This window comes from Styela clava, chromosome 3 (genome assembly GCF_964204865.1).
Source record: "Styela clava chromosome 3, kaStyClav1.hap1.2, whole genome shotgun sequence".
NCBI lineage: Eukaryota > Metazoa > Chordata > Ascidiacea > Stolidobranchia > Styelidae > Styela > Styela clava.
Window position 1 is genome coordinate 17,721,512 of NC_135252.1, and position 23,176 is coordinate 17,744,687.

The 23,176-nt window shown below is 35.1% G+C and overlaps 1 protein-coding gene across 2 annotated transcripts; it reads right to left on the reverse strand.

The window, feature by feature from the left end:
* Positions 1–313: 313 nt before the first annotated feature.
* On the reverse strand, positions 314–22,753 carry LOC120342247 (uncharacterized). Of its 2 annotated transcripts, XM_039411000.2 has the most exons (18): positions 22,118–22,753; positions 16,237–16,393; positions 13,617–13,780; positions 13,067–13,186; positions 12,097–12,183; positions 11,518–11,666; positions 10,924–11,100; positions 10,389–10,542; positions 9,580–9,717; positions 9,237–9,338; positions 8,798–8,910; positions 8,287–8,417; positions 7,384–7,566; positions 6,579–6,656; positions 6,230–6,269; positions 6,030–6,076; positions 5,700–5,762; positions 314–5,557 (listed from the first exon to the last, which is right to left on the reverse strand). In XM_039411000.2, the coding sequence occupies exons 1-18, from the start codon at positions 22,268–22,270 to the stop codon at positions 3,855–3,857; spliced, it is 3,759 nt and encodes a 1,252-aa protein (XP_039266934.2). In that variant the 5' UTR covers positions 22,271–22,753; the 3' UTR covers positions 314–3,854. The 2 variants fall into 2 exon arrangements, with proteins under 2 accessions (XP_039266934.2, XP_039266935.2); XM_039411001.2 differs by lacking the exon at positions 5,700–5,762 and having other exon boundaries at positions 22,118–22,750.
* Between the last annotated feature and the right edge of the window lie 423 nt (positions 22,754–23,176).

Genomic DNA, 23,176 nt, shown 5'->3' on the forward strand with positions numbered 1-23,176 from the left:
GTTGAATTTTGCAGTTTGTACCATGGCTTCCTCTAAAACAGGACCTCGCCTCGCACTGTTTGGTTTTAGCTTATTTTACTCAATACCACCACATGACCAAACTCAAAAGTCCAGTGAAAGAAGCTCTAAAGTTACATGAATAAAGTATATATTGACCTGGGGTCGCACTGGACACTTGAAAGTTGTCTTTGGGGTCGTCCTGAAAAAAGCTTGGGAACCCCTGATTTAGACTATATATTATGTTACAGATGTGTTCTGGTCTCCATTGTTTGATCACACTGGCAACAAGCCTGACATATATCAACAAAACGTGTTGCATTGAAAATTCGTGTTTGATGTCACATTTGAAAAAAAAAGAGAAGAAACATTGAATCATAATAATCACATGCGCATAAAAAGTATTCTGCTGCAAAGACATGCAAGATAACATTGCCATTATTTTTGTTTTGAGTTCAGTCAAATGTATATTCTTTCAGAACCTGTTTTCCAGGATTGCACAAGGCATCTTTGCCAGAGACACATTCTATCAAAATTTAATCCAAATCAAGCTATTTATTTGACAACCAAAATACAGTCAGCAAACTATTTTCCATCAGGGATGTCCATAACCCCCCGATTTAATTATTTAATATTCTAGAAGTCTTCAATACGAACATAATCCAACATATTTTGTGACAGTTGTTTTGCTAAACCCTGAGAATTTTACGGATCAGGCAGAACTTGGTATTTCAAAATGTCCAAACGCCACCGGCCATAGACAGCATCCTATGCAAAATACAGAATGTTTTATAAATATTGTCAGTAGCCTTATGGTGGCTAACCTCTTAATTTTATAACTTACAATCAAATTAAAACCAAAATTGAAAGCCTGAAACATCAAATTTCAAATGTGTGTCTTCATTATCAATGATAACCATACCCAAATGAATTATCCCGTCCCCAACAAATACAAAACTGACCATGTATAAATTTGATACAAACCATTACCAAAATATGTTGTTCATGATCATTATTATGATATATTTACTCTCCAGATAGAGGCACTTTCAGTACATTTTCCTAATTTCTACAAATGCTATTTCTTGCCTGATTTATTATTCAAAAAAATATTTGGACATCCCTGGACATAAACATCCATATTTCAGGATTTTGTAGAGATAGGAACAATATCTGATAAACAATCGACACACAAAACATGAAACATTTATCATCTAACTTAAACATTATTACTAATAAATTCCTTCAGAAATTGTCAAATACATGATAAAGCACAAAATAAACAAACTGGTTGTAAGTGTGTGATATATACACAAATAGATATAATTTGTCTGTTCCAAATCCCAAAACCTGGAACGCTTTCGGAAATATGTCAGTATTCAGGCTATTCTGAATTCATTGATAATAATTAAATAGCTTTCATGAATTGAATTCCAATATAATGATGATTTGGTACTCCAGAAGTATGTGAACCAAGGTGGCGGACAACAAAACGTAGTATGTGTACCAGGTTAGGCAATAATTTGATTCCAATTCTCCTTATTTTAGTTCTATTACGAGTTCGGGGACTAGCCAAGTGACTCCCATAGAATTTGTACCTGAAATTATGGCCTAACCCTAACCTGGTACACATACTTCGTTCCGGTGTCCGCTATCTTGGTTCACATACTTCAGGAGTACCGATGATTTTATATTTGACAGGATCATAATTTAATCATGATTCAATATCCCAATAGATCAAGTTGTTATATATTTTTAATTACGATGAACACACAAAATTTAATCAGTTAAAGTCAAGACCTAATATTATATCTTTCATGAAACACTTGAGTATGTTGGCCAAATAGATAATATTATTTATTTATTGCCGTAAGATGTACCAAATTGAGCATTCCAAAGAACGCCTACATCAATTGATTATTGGGTAGTGTGTGTACCAACTTAGGCCGTAATTTAATTCCAATTTTTCTTATTTTAGTTCTCTTACGAGTTCGGGGACCGTTTGTGTTAGCCAAGTGAATATACCTCCTGCCCATAGGTTTTAGTCCCTTTACACAACTTGATGTTAAGAAGGCGAACAAAATTAGTTACCTCCATATTGTTACACATACTTCTGGAACGCCGATTATTGTTAGCTTTTACATTACAATCAAAGTGATTACAAAAACTTTTAACTCTCATAAGTTCAACGCAACAGCCAGTGACAGAAAGCCATTGCTTAAAATTTGAGACAACTTCAGCTCCAATATTTTCACTAATTCTTTGTATGAGAAAAGTCTGGTTTACAAAACTGTTTTCCACAAATCACTTTCAACTACATTTAATTCATTTATCAACTTTTGTGACAAATTTCCTTCCAAGAAATATCCTATTTAAAAATTTGAGTACACACACACACATGAACAAACATTGAAATGACGATACACACACTAATTCAAAGTTTGGTAATAAACAAAAATAGATTAGAGTCCATTATTGAATAGTACAAAATCTATCCTAAAATTCATTGCAGTATGTCAAACTTTTTTGTTATTTGCGCAGAATTTTCGACATCTATCAGGATTTTTTTCAAACAATTGTATCAGACCTAAATCTCACCATACAAATGCATTTCAAATAAACTGTTTTCCCCAACTAATAGATACCATGCCTTATGAAAAATTTTCACTTTTAACTACCAGTATATCAACGTAAAATCAAAAGATTTTCACAATGACAGATTATAAAGTAAATTATTGACGGAATATGTTAGATACTGGTCGGGGTGTCCAAAATAAGTCCGCTGAATTGCTGTAGGATTACAAAATCTCAAAGCGCTGGGAGTTGAAATTTTCAACAGGAGAAAAATAAAGTTTTCACATTGGCAGAGTTTTCGAAGCGAATCCTGATTTCAAAATTGGCATGGAATATTTATCAAACTCTGCAGCTGTGCATTCGAACAATGAACCATTCATTCATGTGCCCCGAGTTTATTTTGGATTATGTGGTTACTGTGGTAACTCCTTTTCACATGAAGCATAATGAATATTCATATCTGGAGTACTTGCAGTACAGAAGATTGAAACAGGACTATTGACAACCCTCACCAGTAAGTAACATTCTAGATGTAAAACGTGAACATATACAAGGTTTAATAATTCGCATTTATTGAGCAACATTTAAAATAAACTTTTCCCTTTTTGCAATGATACCACTTTACTATTATATTTCGGTCCATATGGATAACATAAACGAATGGCACATTTGGGTTGTATCTATCAAGTTTTTGTCAGTTTTATGTAAGTTATCACATTTATTGAACCCTAACCCCTCAAATCCCATTTTCAGAAGAAAAAAATATACCATCTACATATACGACATTATAGTTTTCTACAAACATGTTTATGTGAGAAGAAAAAAAGCGTGAACATTATTTGGCAAAAAAATGAAACTGACAATAAATGACACAGAAATCGCGATGTCAATAGTAAATGTAAAAAAGAGCCGCGAGAATAAATGTGGAAAAGAGCAAAAATCAAAGAAAACAATTGCAAAAAAAATTGAAAAGTAGAACTTCAAACCAATACCATAGAAAGAGCGTCAAACACAAGTAAATTTGCTATTAGAAATTATTTCCAAGATTTAGAATATTTAGCCATTTGGAGAGGATAATTAAGTAAATGAAAACGTGCGAGTGACAAAATAAGATTGTACTTTAAAATTGTACTAAGAAATTCTTATTGTTTTATCACTTCCTAAACTGGCATATATTAAGTTCGGGCCATATATAACACTTATTGAATGCACTCTTTCTACTGTTCATAACTGTCCAAGACTAAATTTAATAACCTATATATAATGATGAAAATATTGAATCACTACGTAACCTCCATTGGTTGATTATTTTTACTACTTTTGCTGTTTAAACCCGGCGAGTCATTTACAATATTATCAGTCTGCGTATTCAACGGGGCAGGTGTTTGTCCTCCGTCTTTATTTATTACGCATGACTGCTCAACTATTGGAACATTTTTGGCAGAAAGCATACCAGTAGCATTGTTTTTCTGTGGATGTGTTATTGATATCAATGACTTTGGCGTTGAATTAGTTCTGTTATCTGAAACCAAAGCTATATGTGGCAAAGCCACGGCTGATTTATTATTAGCATTGTTGATAAGAGAAGTAGCTTGCTTTGAATTCGCTATATTAATCGTTCGAGTTACTCCTACTGTAGGTTGTTGTCCACGAGGTCGTTTTGAAATAACGGTCAACGATTTATTGGTCGTCCCCATTTTAAACCCTTGATTAACAGGATGGATTTGTATTCCCGTTGCTACACCTGCTGGACCGAGTTTGAGGATATTTGGACCAGAACCTGACGTTACCCAAGCCGATCCAGTGTGTTGCGAGGCTTGGGAAGCAGTCAGTGTCCCAACGTTTCCATCAGGGTGTTGTTGCAGTGTGAAAATCTGCCCCATGCCACTCGCGGATGTTTGTACTCTTGCAACATTAATGCTGACTGTCTTTGTCTGGTTTAAATTTATTCCGCCAGCCGTTCCACTTTCCAGGCCAGGAGCGCCATGTTGGGGCAGACTCGAAGCTAATGTACCACTAGCTGGAGTAGCGATTAAAATTGCTGAAGCATGTCCGCTGCTATTGGGTATAGAAAGTTGGGACAATGTAGCATGTTTTTGCGGTGTCGAGGGTGTTAGCGCTAAGTTTAAAGACTGTTGCCCCAAAAGTTGGGTTTTATATTGCGGATGTATCAGTGATGAATTAACTGTCGATAAAGTCAATGGAACACTGGAATTCTGAATTTCATTCCCAGCATGTTTCGACTGATGGATTCTAGATGTTGGAGTTACAAAACGTGTCGTTGGTGTAATGAATACAGTACCGGTTGCACCGTTTGAGTTATCACCGGAGTTTGTACCTTGGCTGTTGATTGTGTAAGAGCTTGCCAGGAGGGGATGAGAATCTGAATTACTATTCACCATAGCACTGCTACTAGTTACTGAATTCCCTATTCTCAAGGTTGCCATAACAACGGGCATAGTTGTTGATTTTTGCAATGCCGTTGCATTGGTCAAACCATCAAGCGTCATTCCACTTTGATTTGAGTTTTTGTTTAATCCAATACTCGAGTGAGGTTGGGCCATTGTTAATGAAACTACTCCGCCTGAAGTCGAAGACCCACAAAACGTTGTTAAGGATTTTGACGTTGGTCCAGTGACAGTGAGAGTTACAGATGTACTTGTCGTTGATTTAGCGTGTAAACTGGAAACAGGCATGAGAGTGGCGTGCATTTTTTCATTGCCTTTCACTCCAAACAGTTTCGTATGATCTATTGTGAATTTACTGATAGTTTTCGGTTTTTTAACTTTTGGTGAAGATTTATCGAGCGCCGATGTTAAGTTTGTGACGTATTTTCCAGGCGAAGTTACTGGTAATCCACCAATCAGAGTCATAGCCACTGGAGTCTGACGAGCAGGCATTCCGTTTGAGGTGCTAGGTGAACTTGCGGATACGACATTTAATTTAAGCTGCTTCCCAGCTTTTACTCTTTGTTTATTTGGAGAATCTGAAAAATTAAAAGAGAACTATTAATAAAAATTTCGAACTTAAAAAACTAAAAAAAAAAATTGAGAATCAGATAGGGTCAAATTTAGTCGAGGGTCAAATTTAGGACGAAAAAAAATTGTTTAGCAGGTATAATTACATACCTGATGTCATTAATGCTGACACGGCAAATAAAGCAGATGGTTTGTCCAATTGCCAACTGGGTACTAAACAAAGAAAAAAAAGTATGTCCAAAATTTGACTTTACAGAAAATCATTTACATACAACTGAGTATATTATGTATAAAATTGCCTATATAAGGTATGATCAACCAAAACTAACTCAAAAAAGTGTTCACTTATGCAGAAGAGTTATATATATGTTACAAATAAACATTGGGAACACATTTAATAATATTCAAATTTAATAATACCCACCATAAGATACTCACTCAAAAGTACTACGAGCTAATCTAATCAACTACGATACATACCTAGTACACGTTTGTGAGGTGTGGTCCTATGTTTCTGAGGTGACGACCTAAATGAAACAATGGTATGTTAGTCTTCAACAAATGTTAGATAGATTGTGCATACTATACCAAATGGCAATGATATACAGTAAATTTATATCTAATTTCTATTCTAAAGTCTGTCTCCAAATGGAAGAATGACAAAAAAACTTGAAACTTACTTGTGTGGGGACTTCTGTAGAAGCCTTTTATGAAGTAAATCTGAAAAACAGAAGGCTTGTTTTAAAAAATTAAATACTATTAACTTCTAAATTCCAAAATTATTTTATATCTTGTGGGAGCCAGGAGAGTAAAGTGACTGTTATACGCAATACAAGTATTTATGAAAAGTGCCAAAAAAGTTTTGAATTTCATAAACTTCCAAAAATGCCCAATTAGAAAGCAATTAGAGCCAATCAAATCTGTTTATGAAGAAATTTATAGCGGTTTATAAATTGTGTAGCGTTATTGTCAACAAAGAAGGGTTGGAGCTAAATACACTGCAAATAATATATAACCAAATATAGAAACCTGTTCGTATATTTTCATCTGTTGTCATAATATCAATAGTTTCGGAATCCGATGAATCCACAGGTTGAGACTTGGTCGCTGTGATGTATGTATTAATAATAAAATCAGGTGAAAAATAAATAGTTGAAGATATGGCCAAAAACGGATTATTTTGAATACATTCTAAAATGATATTTTCGACGATGGAATATTCAATGTATTTTAAATTGGGTCACAATCAACAAAGTGCACGTAAAAAGCAAGGAATACTCCTAAATTTAGAAAACGAGGGAAAGCGAAGATGAACACTGTTTCTCTATTTTTTCGAAATTTCAAAAAGCCTTTTTAATCACACAGTGAAACTTCAATTACTCAAAATGATGATTTTTCAGATATATATTTTAGAGTGTTCCCAAAATTAGGAATTCAAAATATTGAATATATGTTAATTTGAATGATTTGAATATTTAACATTTTGGAACAATTTAGTTGAAGCAAAATCCAAACTTGAAAAGATCAAGTTTTTTCAGGCATTGTTATGAATATGACATTCCAACAAACAGAAAACTAGGGAAGCAGAAAGAATCCAGTGTAAGGAATTAGTTAATAGCTTATTAGCAAATATATGAATAGATATACAAATAAACAGAACTATCAGTTGAGGTTACACAGTACCACATTCCTTGCTCTATGTGATAGTGGATCTGTATGCGTATAATGCGAAGATACGATAGCCAGAGTAAAGATGATTATTCTATTTGATTCAGGTAATCAGATGAATGAAACAAATTTTTGAATCGCAATGAAAATATTCGAAAACTCCTACCTTTCTTAGAAGAGGAATGTTGTTTGACAGGAGTCATCATTGGCGAAGTTGAGGAATGACCAAACGGTTTTAAATCAGATAATTTACGATTGTCTTGTTGCTCTTGTTGTAATTTTAATTTATGAGCTTTATGTGATAGAGGATCGTACGGCCTGTACCTCCTCCATCGTCCGTGTTTAATTTCTGAAATTAGAAAAGAGAGATTAATAAAAATGGATAAATATACAAATTTTTTTAAGCAGACTATAGGCTAAAATTGCTATAAATTCATAGTATAGATAACAGATGGACACTAAGATTTATGAAATCAGGCTACAAGGCTATAAAACTGAAAATAATTAGCTGCTAGCAGAGATGTCCATATATTGATTATTTGAATTCCTAAATTTCAGAATGATTTTGTATAGTTTCATTTTAAGCAATTGAAGTCTAATAATATGACCTAAGGACCATTTCTGAAAATTTGGAATCATTGTTTATATCTTTCATGCATTTCCAAATTAAAACTCATTAAATATGTATTGACTTCTGTATCTGAAAATTATCCAATTTCAAGTTTACTCATTATTCCATATTCAAAAATATTTATTTCAAGATGTCAACGGATAAGTAGATTAATTAATTCACTGTGCATAACAGTAAAAATTTTAATGCAAGACTTGGGGAAAGCACAAACAGTCTGGATATGCTAGGATTTATATATTTATCCTGGACGAAAGGAAAGATGACAAGACAACTTCACCATAGGGTGTACTACGGCCTCTTGTCCACTTTATATGTATATGTTGGGTACGAGATTAGTGAGCAAGTTATTTTTTCAGAGACATGGACTTGATGATGGAGGAAGCCGTAACTGACCAACAGTTATGTGTAAAACCCAAGTCTGCTTAAAAAAATGCTAACCTTCTAAAAGTTCCTGTAGATTTGGTTTGTGAGGTAGATGATTTGCTTCTGGATGAAGATCAATTTCTGATAATTGTTTATTCCAAGGTGTATAAGCTCTATCAAGCATTACTCTGCCTCCACGACCAACTCTGTTTACAACAATAATTTACATTTTTATCTTCAATTTATTGTCAATTCAGGGTAACTAAAAAAATAACATTTTCATGAAAAATTTTATAAATATGTATGCAAAGTAATGATGAATAAAACTGGAATTGTATAACTGGCAATGATTTGAAAATAATAAATTCATTAATCATCCAACCAAAGTTTAAGTAAACCTGGCAAAACTTAATGCAAAATGATCAGCCCATACACTTATAGTTGAGATTACGCACAGGATTCTAGTATGCCAGTCACAAGATCTTGCTAATTTTTCGAATCTCAATACCCATTAGGAATATTGAAGGTTATATAATAATAAGTATACTGCTTAACATTATCTTTATATAACAAAGAGAAGACCCACCTTCGACGACAGAATCCCATACATTTTTCAGGCATAGTTAAAGTGGTTAAAGAATAACGGTGTCGATCTTCGGTCATCCAAGGCCAGTGATCACCCGATAATTCATCCCTGGGCTAAAAATATAGACATTTGCATCATCAATCTACATCAATTGCATTCAGAACCTATTATTAGCTTTCGTTCAACAGAGTGGGATGGCAATTGGATATCATGCAACTGTTTTCCTGGGAAAACGTTTCACCTTAAGAGAGATTTCCTCCCCGAAGGAATTTGAATTTTTAAGGAATTAATTTTACATTATTTTTTTTTAATTTATTTAGTATTATTGTAATGCGTATATATGCATACATTATAAACTATTTGAAATGTACAAAAGCCAGAGCACAAAATTGAACGTATCGCAAGCAAATGGCACAAAAATTAAATGAAAAGTACTTACTGCATTATATTTGCATCCCGGTTTTCTTCTGAAAGCATATAATCCATCAGGATTTTTCTTTCTCTCATCAGCAACAGATGATGGTGCTACTGACCCAGAAGTCTGGAAGACAATGAGAAATTTTAGTATCAATGCATTAGAGATAGTTTTAAGGCAAGAAATATTGTAACATTATTCGTTTTCTTGGTTTATCTCATTAATCTATTCGAATCCAGAATCGTGCAAAAGCATCCATGCATTATACGTAAAGGGGCATAGAGCAAGGAAATTTCTTGCATAGCTCCAATTTTTAATTATGTTATCTCACTAAATAATGAAAAGATGACAACTTTGTGATTCTTACCGGACTCTTTGGTCTGGCGGTATCTTCATCGCTTGAGTGAAACTCATATTGTCTCATAGTATCGAACACATGCTCATATGTGAAAGTAGAACCAGGTGACTTAGGTGTAGAACCGTGTGCTGGAGGGTGTTGAGAAGGCTAAAAATGTAGCAATGAAAATGTATTGAAGTCAGTGAAGTAATATGATGAATGGTTAGGGATAAGATGTCATTTTTATCCATGGGAGAAAAGCCGAGAAGACGGCTTGATTATACAGTGTAAAACGAGCTCTTGTTCGGTTAGCAGTCATGTCAGGTATGGCATTAGTTTAGTCAGTATTCGTTTCAGATGCATGGACTTGATGGAGGAGTAAGCCGTAACCAACGTGGAAGCCGTACGCGGGTATGTGAACCACCCTACGGAGATCAGAAATCTTATCACACATAATTATGCCCCACAGGATTCAAACCTGCAAACCCACGCAGGGTAATCACAGGCTTGACGACACGCGAATTCCTAATGATTAGTTTGATGCATCACCCAACGCATCAGTGTCGCTTCTGCGATATGTATGGAATATTATGTGGAAATTTCACTGCAGAATTGATGACCAAAATAATTTCTAATTAGCATGGCCACGACTTATGTTCCACATAAAGAGGGAAATTCTGCTATAAATTCACCCACTAATATTTTTTAGGAAACTGAAATAAAATTGTTTCAAGGCAGGAGAATATTTAAATTCGAAAGATTTTTACAAGAAGTTCTGAGCGTTTTTGCATTATAACTACATAGATAACGAATTTTATCAATAATTGAAAAAGATTTACCTTGTGTGGGGATGGGCGAAGGACATTGGATGTGAGTGAACCTGAGCCTGCAGCAACAGGTTGGTTTGTTGATGAAGATATAGAACTTGCAACAGATGCTGAAGGTAACCGTAGTCTGTCATGCTTGTTCTTTTTAGATCGTCGTTTTTCTTTTCTGTTCGGTTTGAAAATAAGAGATGATGTTATTCGTTGAAAAGATTTTATTGTGCAAGTCTTAATAAACATTACTGAAACTACTGATGAAACTTATGTCAGTGATTCCAAAACTGCACGTACTAAGGCATTGCTCGACAATTTTGTGTACATTGCAAAACATCAATCCATTTCTTAATAAATTTAGTTCTATCCGCCAATATTTGAAACTTATTAATATAAATGATCGAATCTTCTGGAATTGAAGTTGAAAAGATGGTAATTTCCATGATACCAATAAAGCAAGGTGAAAATACTGAACTTCTGAACTCCCATTTTCAATATTTATCCACTCTTTGGTAAAAATATATTTATAGATGTATTACAAAATCTTCAAACCAACCTCTCAAGATCTGATTTAACTCTTTGTTTAGAAGCAGAAGTTCCAGCAAGACCCAATGCAGATTTATTTCCAGAAAGATGTTTGGTTCGGTTTATGGCTTTCAAATTGCCAGATCCAACGGCTACTTCTCTCTTTGCCATCTTCAAACTTTTACCATCCCAGTCTTTCATCTGATACCTGAACAACGAAGCAATTTCAGTTATGAGGTAAAACTGTGTGCTCAAGATGGAAAAAAATTCAAGTGGAGGACATATTAATAGTAACAATAAAATGTATAGTCCATGTAAAATGTTTAGTCCATGAATCAGACATGAATAAATGGTTAACTACTGTATAACTAGATCGGTGGTTGGGCATATGAACAAGTTTTCTTATTCGTTTTCGCTCCACAAAAAAAAATATTAAAATCCTAACCTAATCTAAAGGAAGAGTAAAGCATTGGAACTAATAGATAATAAATCCTTTTTAGTGAAAAGATTTCAAAAAATAATAGTCTTACATTTTGGAACGTTTTCACTATCGTTGTTTCATGGAGCATCACACTATTACACACAAGATAGCAAGTAATAATAGAAAGCATGTAAAAATGTTTACCTTTTCTCAGCGATTTCCAGTGTAAGATGAAGTAATTCCCATTTTCCTTTCTCTCGTCGCTTTATCATTTCTAATATCGTTACAGCTCTACTCAAATCTCTTCTTAACTTCAACATCTTTTCATACGAGGCTTCATCATTCTTACGATTCTATGAGATATTTAAATTGGTTAAATATTTATTATTTATCTATTCAAAAATTTCTCGTGAAAGACGAATCATGTCTTCACTCTGAACAAAACTAAGCAGTTAGCTGCTAAGTTTTTCGAAAGACCGGAACTTTTACAGCACAGCATGTATAGTCTGTCAAAATTTTGAGCGTAGGGTACGACTCAAGAAATCAATATACATGATGCAATCCTGCCGCAATAATATCAAGGTTTACAAACACCCTTTGAAACACACAGATTCGATATTAAAACAGTTATGTCCGACAACAAAACAGTTGGATCCCCAAATATCGAAATTAAATCACATCGTAATCCGTATATTGCCTAATATGGCACGGAGCATAGAAACTGGCCTAATTATGTATATATAATTATTTTGTGAAAACAAATAACGGTAAGAGAAAAATCACCTTTCTTGTTTGCATTTTCTCAGTTCTTCGACGAAAAGCAACATAAGAATCTCCACTAGATGATCCATCCCTTCTCTCCTGCCGAACCTACATGAAATCATAGAAAAGCTAAAAACACGGCTCTGTCCAAATATCATCTAGTACAGGGTGGTCCGAACCCAGGCCCGCGGGCCACATGTGGCCCGCCGCTTCATTATCTGTGGCCCGAGTCGCCTTTGCTGAAGGGTAATCAAAAAATCGCATTTGATGTTGTTTCGTCATAAAATTAATCAGAAAATCTCTTTGAAAGATTCACCGGCTTTGTATCTTTTTGATCGGGAATAAATATTCAAACAGGTATAATAAATAAATATCAATGTTATGGCCTGAGAATATAATTCCTTCCGGTGAATTTTTGCAACCAGCATAAACAGTATTACAAAAAATTCTACTTTCTCCGTTGTGAATAGTTTGAATCTTATAATAAACATAAATATAGAAAAACTTTTGCATGTTTCGGTGATTTTTCTGGTGTATTTTGCATGTTTTAGCTTGGTAAATGACGAATAATGATAAATTGTTTGCACAATAAAGTGTTTGTTTCGTATTGCCTTGTTTATCTATTTCTGACACTATTGTGGCCTGCGAACAATGCAAAAATAATTTTGTTGTCCGCGAAGGCGACAACCTTAGACCACCCCGATCTAGTAGCAATAATGAAGCTCACATCTCATATGGATATTTAAAGAATAGACTTACAAGTTACAATCCATTTCAAAGTATTATTAAAACATTTCAAATATCATCATATGTCCTATTAAAAACTCGTATACCAAATCAAGTTAGAATCATTCACAATTTATGGCCAAAATTCAAAATGCAAAACTTAAAATCTAGACTTGAGCAAAAAATAACTGATTTTAGAAATTTAGGAAATTCATGCTGTTGAAAATTGTGGAGTGTTGAAATTCGTTCGCAGTCTCAAACTTACATGAAACGTTACTGCTCCTCCAGCTGGTTTTGCTCTTTTCTGCAGCCAGTAATCATAAACAGCTTTAATCAAATCATCGTCTTCTTTTAATAAAAGTTTGGCTTCTTGAAGAGTGACAACCTAGAAAAGAAATTTTTGCATGATTGCTAAAAAAGAAAAGCTCAAAATTTTTACATAACACATAAAACGTAATTGTTTGCGAACACAACTGCTAAATGGATTAAATAATTAATATTCCGGTTCAAGAATAATTTCACCTCAAACTTGCCATTACCAATACTGATAGCTTGAAAATAGTACACAATCGACGGAATTTTCTACATTTCCAAATTACGTTTTTATATTATAATCGATTTAAGAATATTTCAACCTCAATTAAGCATGCGTTATTCAGAATACGATGGGATTCATTTTTTCATTACTTTTTTCTGTGTTTTATATTTTTACATAATTTCTAGCAAACAGTCTCATTTCTCTTAATATCATATGCCAAATGAAGAATATCGAATAGCATACTATGTAATCCTAATTCTACTTGGCTGTAACAAACCTGATTTCCACACGACTTCTCCAATCTGTCAATCATTTCTTCAAACTGAATCTCCGAAATATCCAATCCAGTTCTTTTGTTTGTGTCTTTCACCCATCGCTCATCTTCACTGTCCATGTCATAGTCTGGTTTCTCTTGCTCCATAATGGAGTTAAGGGCTTGTGCTGAACAGATAAAGAGATTGAAAGGTAAGAATACGGACAATGGAGTACAACCAAATTAGATCATGTCACATTTTAAGGTTCTGAGTTAATTACATTTTCGTAATAGTTCGGTTGTAACAGCCGAACCTAAAACTGGTCATAAGGCACTTATCAATAATCAAAACTAAAACAGATACAGGTTTGAAACTCAGACCAAAAGATGAACCCGTGTTCATAATGAGAGAATATCAAAAAAAAATGTGACATGGACTAATTTGTTTTTTTTTGCTGTAATTTGATAGACAGAAAGTGATTTTTTGAATAGTTGGGGACATATGGGAACACTTTATTCCATCATGTTCCACCAATTTCACCAACTCTGTGCTCAGCCGAGGTCTAGTTAGCAGTAGAGATGTACCGATACCACTTTTGTCGCCGATACCGATCCGATACCAGCTAAAAACGCCGATACCGATACGCCGATACTACAATAAGGCCGATATTACCGATACTATGTAATTGTTACTTAATTAGGTGTGCTGTGTAAGGCAGGCGGGTTAAAACAATGGTTTTTGAACGCTGTTCATAGTACACATTATTTCAGATCGAAAAAAAAAGATATATTACATAATATGAAATTAATGTTTGGTATACATATGCTTTAACTGATTAAGATACATTGTACAGTAAAGCTAGTAATCTCGGTGTTTAATTAGAAAACTCATAAGCCGGGATGTCCAATTTGAATTTAATGTTAATATCGCGACCTTCGAATATCGTTATTCGTGTGTAAAAGAATATCGAATATCACCCACACATTCTAGCGGCGCCGTCCTACGTTCAAATTAAATAAATAACAAATATTTTATTTCGTGGCTAATCGAAATCGTCGACGCAATAAGTCGAAGCCAACATGAAAGAATATCAATCAGCACCGACCAAAAGAAGGCCTACCTATAACCGTCGAGGATGTTTTTCCACTACACTATTTTATATTATTATAAAATTGTCATCATATATTTTGAGACAGTCTAGGGCTAGGCGGTCATGTCAATATATCTATAAAGATATTGTGTAGTTAAACAAAAATAAAATTAATACATGCGTAGAGGGATAATTGTGTCGGAATTTAGTTTATCGATGTCGACGGACTAAATGACACTCGTACTTGACGACAATCAGTTAGAATTTATACCCGTGCCAAAAGTCCATGTGCCGTTAATAAGGACCCCAATTCCACTGTATGCTTTTTGTTATGTGCTGTGTTGATACATTTTTTTATAATTACTATGTAATATTATGGATGTCAATATAAAAAGTTGACAGCGAAAATAGCCAAATTAGTCGAGCTAGTTTGGCTGATAAATAGCTAAAAACACGTGCATCCTATTCTCTCGCAGGGGTGGGGACATGTATGGCTCATAGCTCACGATCTCTCCAGACAAAAAATAAATTCAAAAGTAGTATTCCAACTTATCTTTTAAAACATTCTGGATCATATCAAAAAGATAAATATATCGGAAATATCGGCCTTATTCTAACCGATACTTGGCCGATACCGAAAAAATGGCCGATATTGCCGATACCGATACATCGGTACATCTCAAGTTAGCAGTACCGATGCATGATCTAAATGCCCATATAATTGAATATTACTCTATTGCTTTGCAAATCCCTTTGAGTTTGGAATCACAAATATATACATTGAAAAGAATTGACTTGATACAACTAAACTAAATTTTATTCAGATTTCGCTGCAATTCCGGATAGTCAAACAATTTGAAGTTGGGACATTTTAAAAAAATTATTTTTCTAAAATTTACCATTTTGTGTGTTATTAAAAAAAATTTTACTTGTTCTAAAATAATATGTAAACACGAAAGGTATTCCATGTCACATTAGATATTATGATGGATGGATGGATGGATGAAATTCAGAGTATAAGTAGAAAATGGGATCTACCATAATATTATAATATTCGTTTTATCATTAGAAAAATATTTAGCTACAGAGAAAAAATGCTTGACAATACTAATATTTACAGACTGGAAAATAAAATCTTTTCAAATATTAACTTCCTCTTTGTGGAAGATAGCTAACTCAACAAATCTAGTTCAAAATTTTATGAATGGGATTACGACTTGTATATCACAGCACCAGACATCAAACATGAACGGTGGATCATTAACCATGACCAAATACAAATATATTTACACAACGGCGGAACAAAATATGAAAACAAGCTGTGTGGATTGGAGTAGGAGAGTAAGCAAGAGCTAATGTTCTGGCAAAAACACAACGCCGCCATTTATTTACTCTATGATTTATTTTGTAGTAATTAACGCCACACAAATTCTATCCATCAAAAGATTTGTGAATTACGTATCAGCAGTTGATTCTATCTATTTACTATTAGACAAGGACTAGTGAAATGAAACTCCTCTGAAAAAACCTAATGGAAAAAAACCAACAAATACCTTGATTGTGTATATATTGCTTTGGAACTCGAAATTGCTTCTTATAAATGTTGTTATAATATTCCACGCCAAGTTCTGCCTCAGGAACCGGGATCACCATTACTTTCTTATCACCGTATACTTGCTGTGCAGATATAGCTCGCTGTAAGTGATGTTCCTAAAAATAAAATATGAATAGTAAGCAGTGTTTATGATCAGAGTGCCAGACAGCGGTGATTCAATTTGGTTAGCTAGTGCATAGGTTCTCAAAGTGCTCCGTACGAAGCCCCAGGGCTCCGCGAGAGTAACCCAGGGGCTCCGCGAGCTATTCGATTACTTTTCAAAATACTGACTTGGCTAATTTAAAACTGTTCCTAGAAGCAATACTAGCTTTGACGAAATTTGACAAATATAGCCTCGAAATATGGCAAAGGGGCGGAATTAAAAAATGACATTATTTATAAGCAGGAGCGCAGCCAGGATTCTTAAGAGGGAGGAGGTTCAAAATTGAAATCGGAAATTTACGCGCAACATTTTTGACGATTCAAAAAAAACGGATAACGAGATCTCTGTTGCGTAAAATATTCAATTCATGACCGATGCGAGCATCTAAAGGGTCTTGTCGTAATAATTTAATTGTGCTCATCGTTACTCACATTCGATTCGAAATTACTATTAGGATTACTAAAATGATAAAATACTAGTCTAAAACAACATAAACTGCGTGATAAACTGCTAACTATAAATAAAATAGAGTCGTATTTTTGCGATCTTGGGATTTGTTAAACTTTATTTGTTCTTTCGCACTCGAGATTATTTTTAAGCAAGATGTCGCCGTTTGAAAAATCACAAGGTCTTGGCAAAATACGAACGATAGAAATTCATTTTAGTGCATGCGGCTCTGTCGGTAGTTTCAGAAAGGAAAAATGGTACATCGCACGCATAATTAAATGACTGTGTTTCAGTTTCGCAGTTACTACGATGAATAACCGAAAACCTAACAAAACACAAAATTTTCTGATTTTCGATGTCTATAACAGCGTTTTTATTCTGACGTGATTCTGCTGAAACAAAACTTATAGTGTTATCTTCCATTTTAAGTTTTAGTTCTAATATTTTAGAAGGCCGCTTTTTAATCAAGAAATTTAAATTGCAGATTTACCTCTTTATTAACTATTATTTTTAGCATTTCGTCGCCGATGATTATAATATGGTAACATGTTTTTCACATTGAACTCATAATTCCCCACGAGAAAGAAAAAGCAATTATCGTCGTCATTGTGGAACAATACATGCATATGCCGAAGGAAATTTTTTATTTAGGGAGAATAAACACCGGCGTAAAGATGTTTGAGGTTCAAAACACGCCATGCTGACGAAAACAATCGGCGATTGTAACAAAATGCAATCGCGCACGTTATTAGCAGCCTTTTAAGTCTTCCAAAAATGTCAAAAGGGAGAAGATTCAATTTACAAAGATACAATTTATCTTTGAAATTTAGATTTATTTATGACTTGTATTAACCCTATTAAAAGTGTTTAGTATTTAAATTGAGTGAAGTACGTTTAACTTACTCAGGAATATTAATCAGAAAGTAACAATTTTAACATTTATTTTGGGGCTCCGTGAATAATAGTCAACCTTTTCAAGGGCTCCGCAACATCAAAAGTTTGAGAACCCCTGAGCTAGTGTACAAAAAAGCAGCCAGGATTCTTTTAGGGTATGGGGGTACATTCAATATAAAATTCAAACAGTGTGGCAAAGATGCAATTCGCCAACTAACAGATCTTGAAAACGATTGTATGTCTGGTGCCGCTATTGCGTGTTAAGGTGATGACATACAGAACTACAGAACAGAAAACAAAGTTGTTTGTTCTGAGCAAAAAGGTTGAACACTCAACACTCCATTGTCAAATGGGGGCTACAAACACCCACAAGAATCCTCCCTGCTGGCTGCGCCCCTGACTGAGCTGGATTTTTAGGTCTATAATAACAGATAGAGCATGAAGCCAAGCTTACCCTGATAGACAGAGTTACCAAAAAGATTTCCTTATACTTTATAAAAAAAAGAAAACTTATTCAGCTTTTTTTATTAATATTAATATTCAATTTCTAATATTAATTTAAAAATGTTTTCAACATAAATCTGCATTATTTGAGGTTCAAAGTCTACTTTTAAAATTTGAAAACCATGCGAAACCATTAAAAAAAGAAAGCAAAAGAAAAAGTTTGTCGAAATATTATACCTTTATATTCAAACACAGACTCACTCCTGTTTGGGATGAAATATCAAGCCAATTTTTCCAGCCAGTAAAAATCGATCATACTCAATTTGGGCAAAACAGTAAACAAACACATCATTCATTGGGAAGGAAAATAGTATGGCATGCTTGTGATAATGATATTTTTAATACTTTGCTTTTTGAAATACTGAAATAAATTAATGTAGTACAAATACGTCTGCATGTGCTGCAAACTGCTTAAATAATGCCCAAAATAAATGTTTGACTAGCAAATATTGCAAGATAAACGCCTTAACTGCTTAAATAATGCCAAACAAGAAGGTGATGTAAAAAAGTCTGTATCGTGCGATATGAAAATTACTGACAGGCGCGTTTTGTTCAAATCTCACCTACTCAATTTTCAACTGAGTAGTATGTTCCATGCCAAATGGGAGATAGTATTTTTTATTTAAAAACATAATTACTGTTCCGTTTCTGTTTGTGTCAATTAACTGACTTTCGACCTATGCAAAAATACGCATCGTCACCATAATTTTGCGAGACAAGACCCTTGCGTCAAAGCACCGGTTGGGATGTTCCGGTTAATAAATAATTTTACCCATATTTATGGTGTTAAGTGTAGACGTAGCTATAAAATCCAAACCGGTAAATATGTAGTCAAATGTGAATGAACGCCCATGGAAATTAGGTCGCAATAGCAGATACAAGAATTGCTGAGAGCCGGTGTACAATGACAGTAGGGAACAGTTTTCCGATTCCAAGAATACCCTCCACATTAAAAACATCAATTATACCAGTGAGAGCAAACCCCTCCCTTACAAGACAGTCTGGGCCTCAAACAGCAAAAACTGGCACTGCGCAATAAACTGAAAATGTCACCATTGGATTATTAAAAAAATATAATCACATACGAGAAAAATATTTACTGTAGCATTCAAGAGTTTTTAGCAAAAAAAAAACACAATTTTAGTCACATGACTGCTGTCACAAACGTCACAATCTATTTAAATTACTATCGAGACACATTTGATGAGATCTGACTCATCTGCTGTTGTGCCAGACGTCCTCGTTTCGGAGACAAAAAGAGTGTTTGTTTTATTGAACCAAATGTCAGGACATCAATTAGAGAACTGTGCCTACTGAATGGCTTGCATTTCGTGACATCGGTCAAGCTCTTTCCCAGGTCATATTTTTTGACCATATTTTCTCAATGCTATAGGTAAATTTGAGTCTCCTGTAGCACACGCCTCAAGTACTTTTAGTTAACTTGACTCAACAATTTTTACATATGTCATTCCTAACCCCCATCTGACTACATCATCTGAAATTTACATCACTGCGATGACGCAGTTACATAATACAGCCCTCCAAAGTGTACGTATGGTCGCGTAGATCAGAGTTTTCCAGAGAACTTTTTGGGCCGCGCACCCCTGTTCGTGAATCTTATTTTTTACGGACTCCCATCCTATGCGTATTAATTTATATGCCTAACCAACGAGGAAGAATAATGTTTCATCTGGATTCAGAACACAACAACACAAATGACATTGATGTGACGGATCAATTTGTGACGAGAAAACTTGTAGGCCCGACTCTACGGCAGCGATTCTATACAGTTTTACATATGTTTTGACAAAATAAAATTCCTGAAGGTCTGATTCATACATACTAACGTTAAATATTCGTAGGCTAAGGGCAAATCGATAATTGCACCTCTATATTCGGACTGTCGGTACTTATCGAAAATGTGGAAGTAATGGGGCTAATTTGATGCTGTGTACTTGGATAGTCTCACACAATTAACTGGGTTTTAACGCCTCATTCCTGCAGCAACAGGGCTCAAACAGTACAACACACTATCCAAATTCTAAGAATTTCCCTCCAATTGGTGCAATAAAACAAACACTCGATGTGTCTGACAAACGAGGGGCGTCTGGCACCACATCAGATGCGTTATACCGCGCCATGCTTGTCTCAATATTAATCTAAATTATTCGCAGCCGTCACATGACCGAAAGTGCCGAGTTTTGCTAAAAACTCTCGAATGCCACGCAACTTCATTATACTATATTTTCCCCGATATTGAGGGACAACAATGTCCAGACGTCTCCCAAAGGAAGGATGTCTGATCATTGGTAAAATGGGTTTCTCTGAACGAGACAATGTCACCTGTATAGTGTGCCATACTGTCAAATGATCTTGGCAAAGTGGCACAGGTTCTCGACTGGTGATAACTCAATAACACATACAGTCAATTATTACCAACCATGTAGCTCTGTGACTGTCTACCTCGTAGAGGTTGAAAGCGAGGATCGTCTTTATCTCGTTAACTAATGTCTATGTAACAGTGAATATGCGTTGTATATATATTTCAGACTCTTAATACCGCTGCGGACCTCCTGGGTAGTCGTCTCGGACCCGAACCCCAGTTTGGGAAACCCTGGCGTAGACAATCATTCGAAATCGAGCAAGCTATTTCTGTTGTTTTCTCGTCCAAACCATACCGATAAGATAGAGATCGCTGACGTTAGTGATATCATTATAGTCGGCACAGATGCTATTTCAGATGATCGTAGCTATTTTTTGTCAAGCTTCATGACGCGATTGTGACGTCGTAGTGATGTAATTTTTGGGTGACATACTCTGGTGGGGTTTAAGAATATTATATTAATAAAAATGTTATGCTATGCCCACTAGAAGTATTTGAGGGCGCCTAATTCAGGAGACCCGTAAATTTTGTGTGACTTGTTAGATATGATTATTCACATTAATGAATTTAGTGTAGAATGTTTGGGTCGTGATTTTCTAACTACAGCTTGGTTTTTTTATGTTAATAAGAAGGTAATTTGGTTCTGGTATAGTTTAGTACCACATGCACTTCTAGTTGGCCTGGCTCAACAATTTTTGCATATGCCAATCCTAACCCCCACCTGAATACGTCACCGAAAAATTATGTCATTTCGACGTCACAGTGGCGTAATAAGGCCCACCAATATAAGCGGATGGTCGTTCAAAACGCGCAGATAATCACCCGAAATCGAGCAAGCTATTTCTTTCATTTTCCGTCACGATAGGAGAGAGATCGCCGGCGTTAGCGAGTTCGTTATCGGCGGCGCAGATGCCATTTCGGGTGATCGTAATTATACTTTGGCAATCTCTATGACGTGTTTATGTCGTGTTTGTGACGTCGTATTGGCATAATTTTTGGATGGCATAGTCAGATGGGGGTTAGGAATAACATATGCCAAATTCTTTTTGATACGCCAACTGGAAGTACCTGTGGTACTAAACTATACTAGACCCGGTAATTTGACATTTTATGACAGCTTATTTATTGTTTAAATAGATATTTTCAATTTCATTTGCTTATTTTTGTTTTACCGAGGTTGGTCAAAGCATTAATCATGCCATTAACGTTGTTTATCTGTCAGGAATGCTTTTTATGGTTTTATTGCAATTTTTATAAATGTTGGTAATCACAAGGAAAAATAGTGTAGAATTGGGGAAAATCCCACACATATCTTTTATTGTAAACAAATGGATAGAAGAAACAGGTTCCCGCTCTTGTATAAAACACGCCTCTGTAGCATCATCTAGCGGTCACAAATTTTAACCCGTTTTCTGGTAATGGCGGCTGAATTCATAATTTTGAACTTACCGATTCCTCCTCTTTTTCCATTCCTGTGGGCATTTGAGGCACTGCTCGATTAAGAACAGAGTAGTCTGGAAGATCGGAAACCTCATGCTTTCGATATATCGGCATAGACTTCGTGGCGTCCAGCGCCCGAGCCCTGAAAGACAGCTTACTCATGGCCGTTTTTGTTCCAACCCTAGTCTATTTCTACGTCCAAAATCCCACTTTTCTCAGAATATAAGTAATTCCTGTAAGTCTGATAGGTGTACGACACCTATTCAGAGCCGTAACTCCGCGCTCCGGCCCTTCAAATCTCTCCATAGCATCGCGGTAATCCACCGAATTTTGCCTTCTCGGTCTTTGTTAAAACGTCCATCATGGCGGATCGACCGAGCTGTTATGTCCCACAATGCAACTCAACAAAGAACCGTGCGGCTGCGCACAAGCGTTCTGCGCAGTGTTCCCACGCCCAACAACAACCTTCCCATTTCCGAAACGGTTCATGCTTCGTCAACAAGCCTCCAGTGGACGCATTGGCCATGGCGAAAGTCTCGTGATAATGATGACGATGCCAAAGGCAGCGAAGGGAAATTTGGAACATCGCCGAAATTAAAGTCGGTGCTTTCTATTTTTGCGTAATTAAATACATGTGACGCCTGCGTATTTCCCAATAGAAGTTATGGAATAATCACATTCACTTCCAATTTATTTAATTTTGCACACATCTACCAAGATCTGAACATCAAAGAATATCATCAACGGATCCAAAAACTAAAATAAGGGCCAAATGAAACTATCAATTGTCTGTTTCAACCCAATAAGTGACAAATTCTGGTTCAAAAATATGGTTGCACCTCTGATATTAGTCCATATACTTGGCAGGCAAAGTAGTATAAACAAGTTGCTTGAATTAAATAATTTTGTTTCATATATATATTTATATACTTTATTTTTATAAAGGACTTCGATCACCAGAGGTTTTCCTCGATATCATTCAGATACAGAATTTTAAAAATGACACATGACAAAATAACAGATATGTTTTTGACATCCAAATTGTTTTTCCCTGTAATATGAGGGACT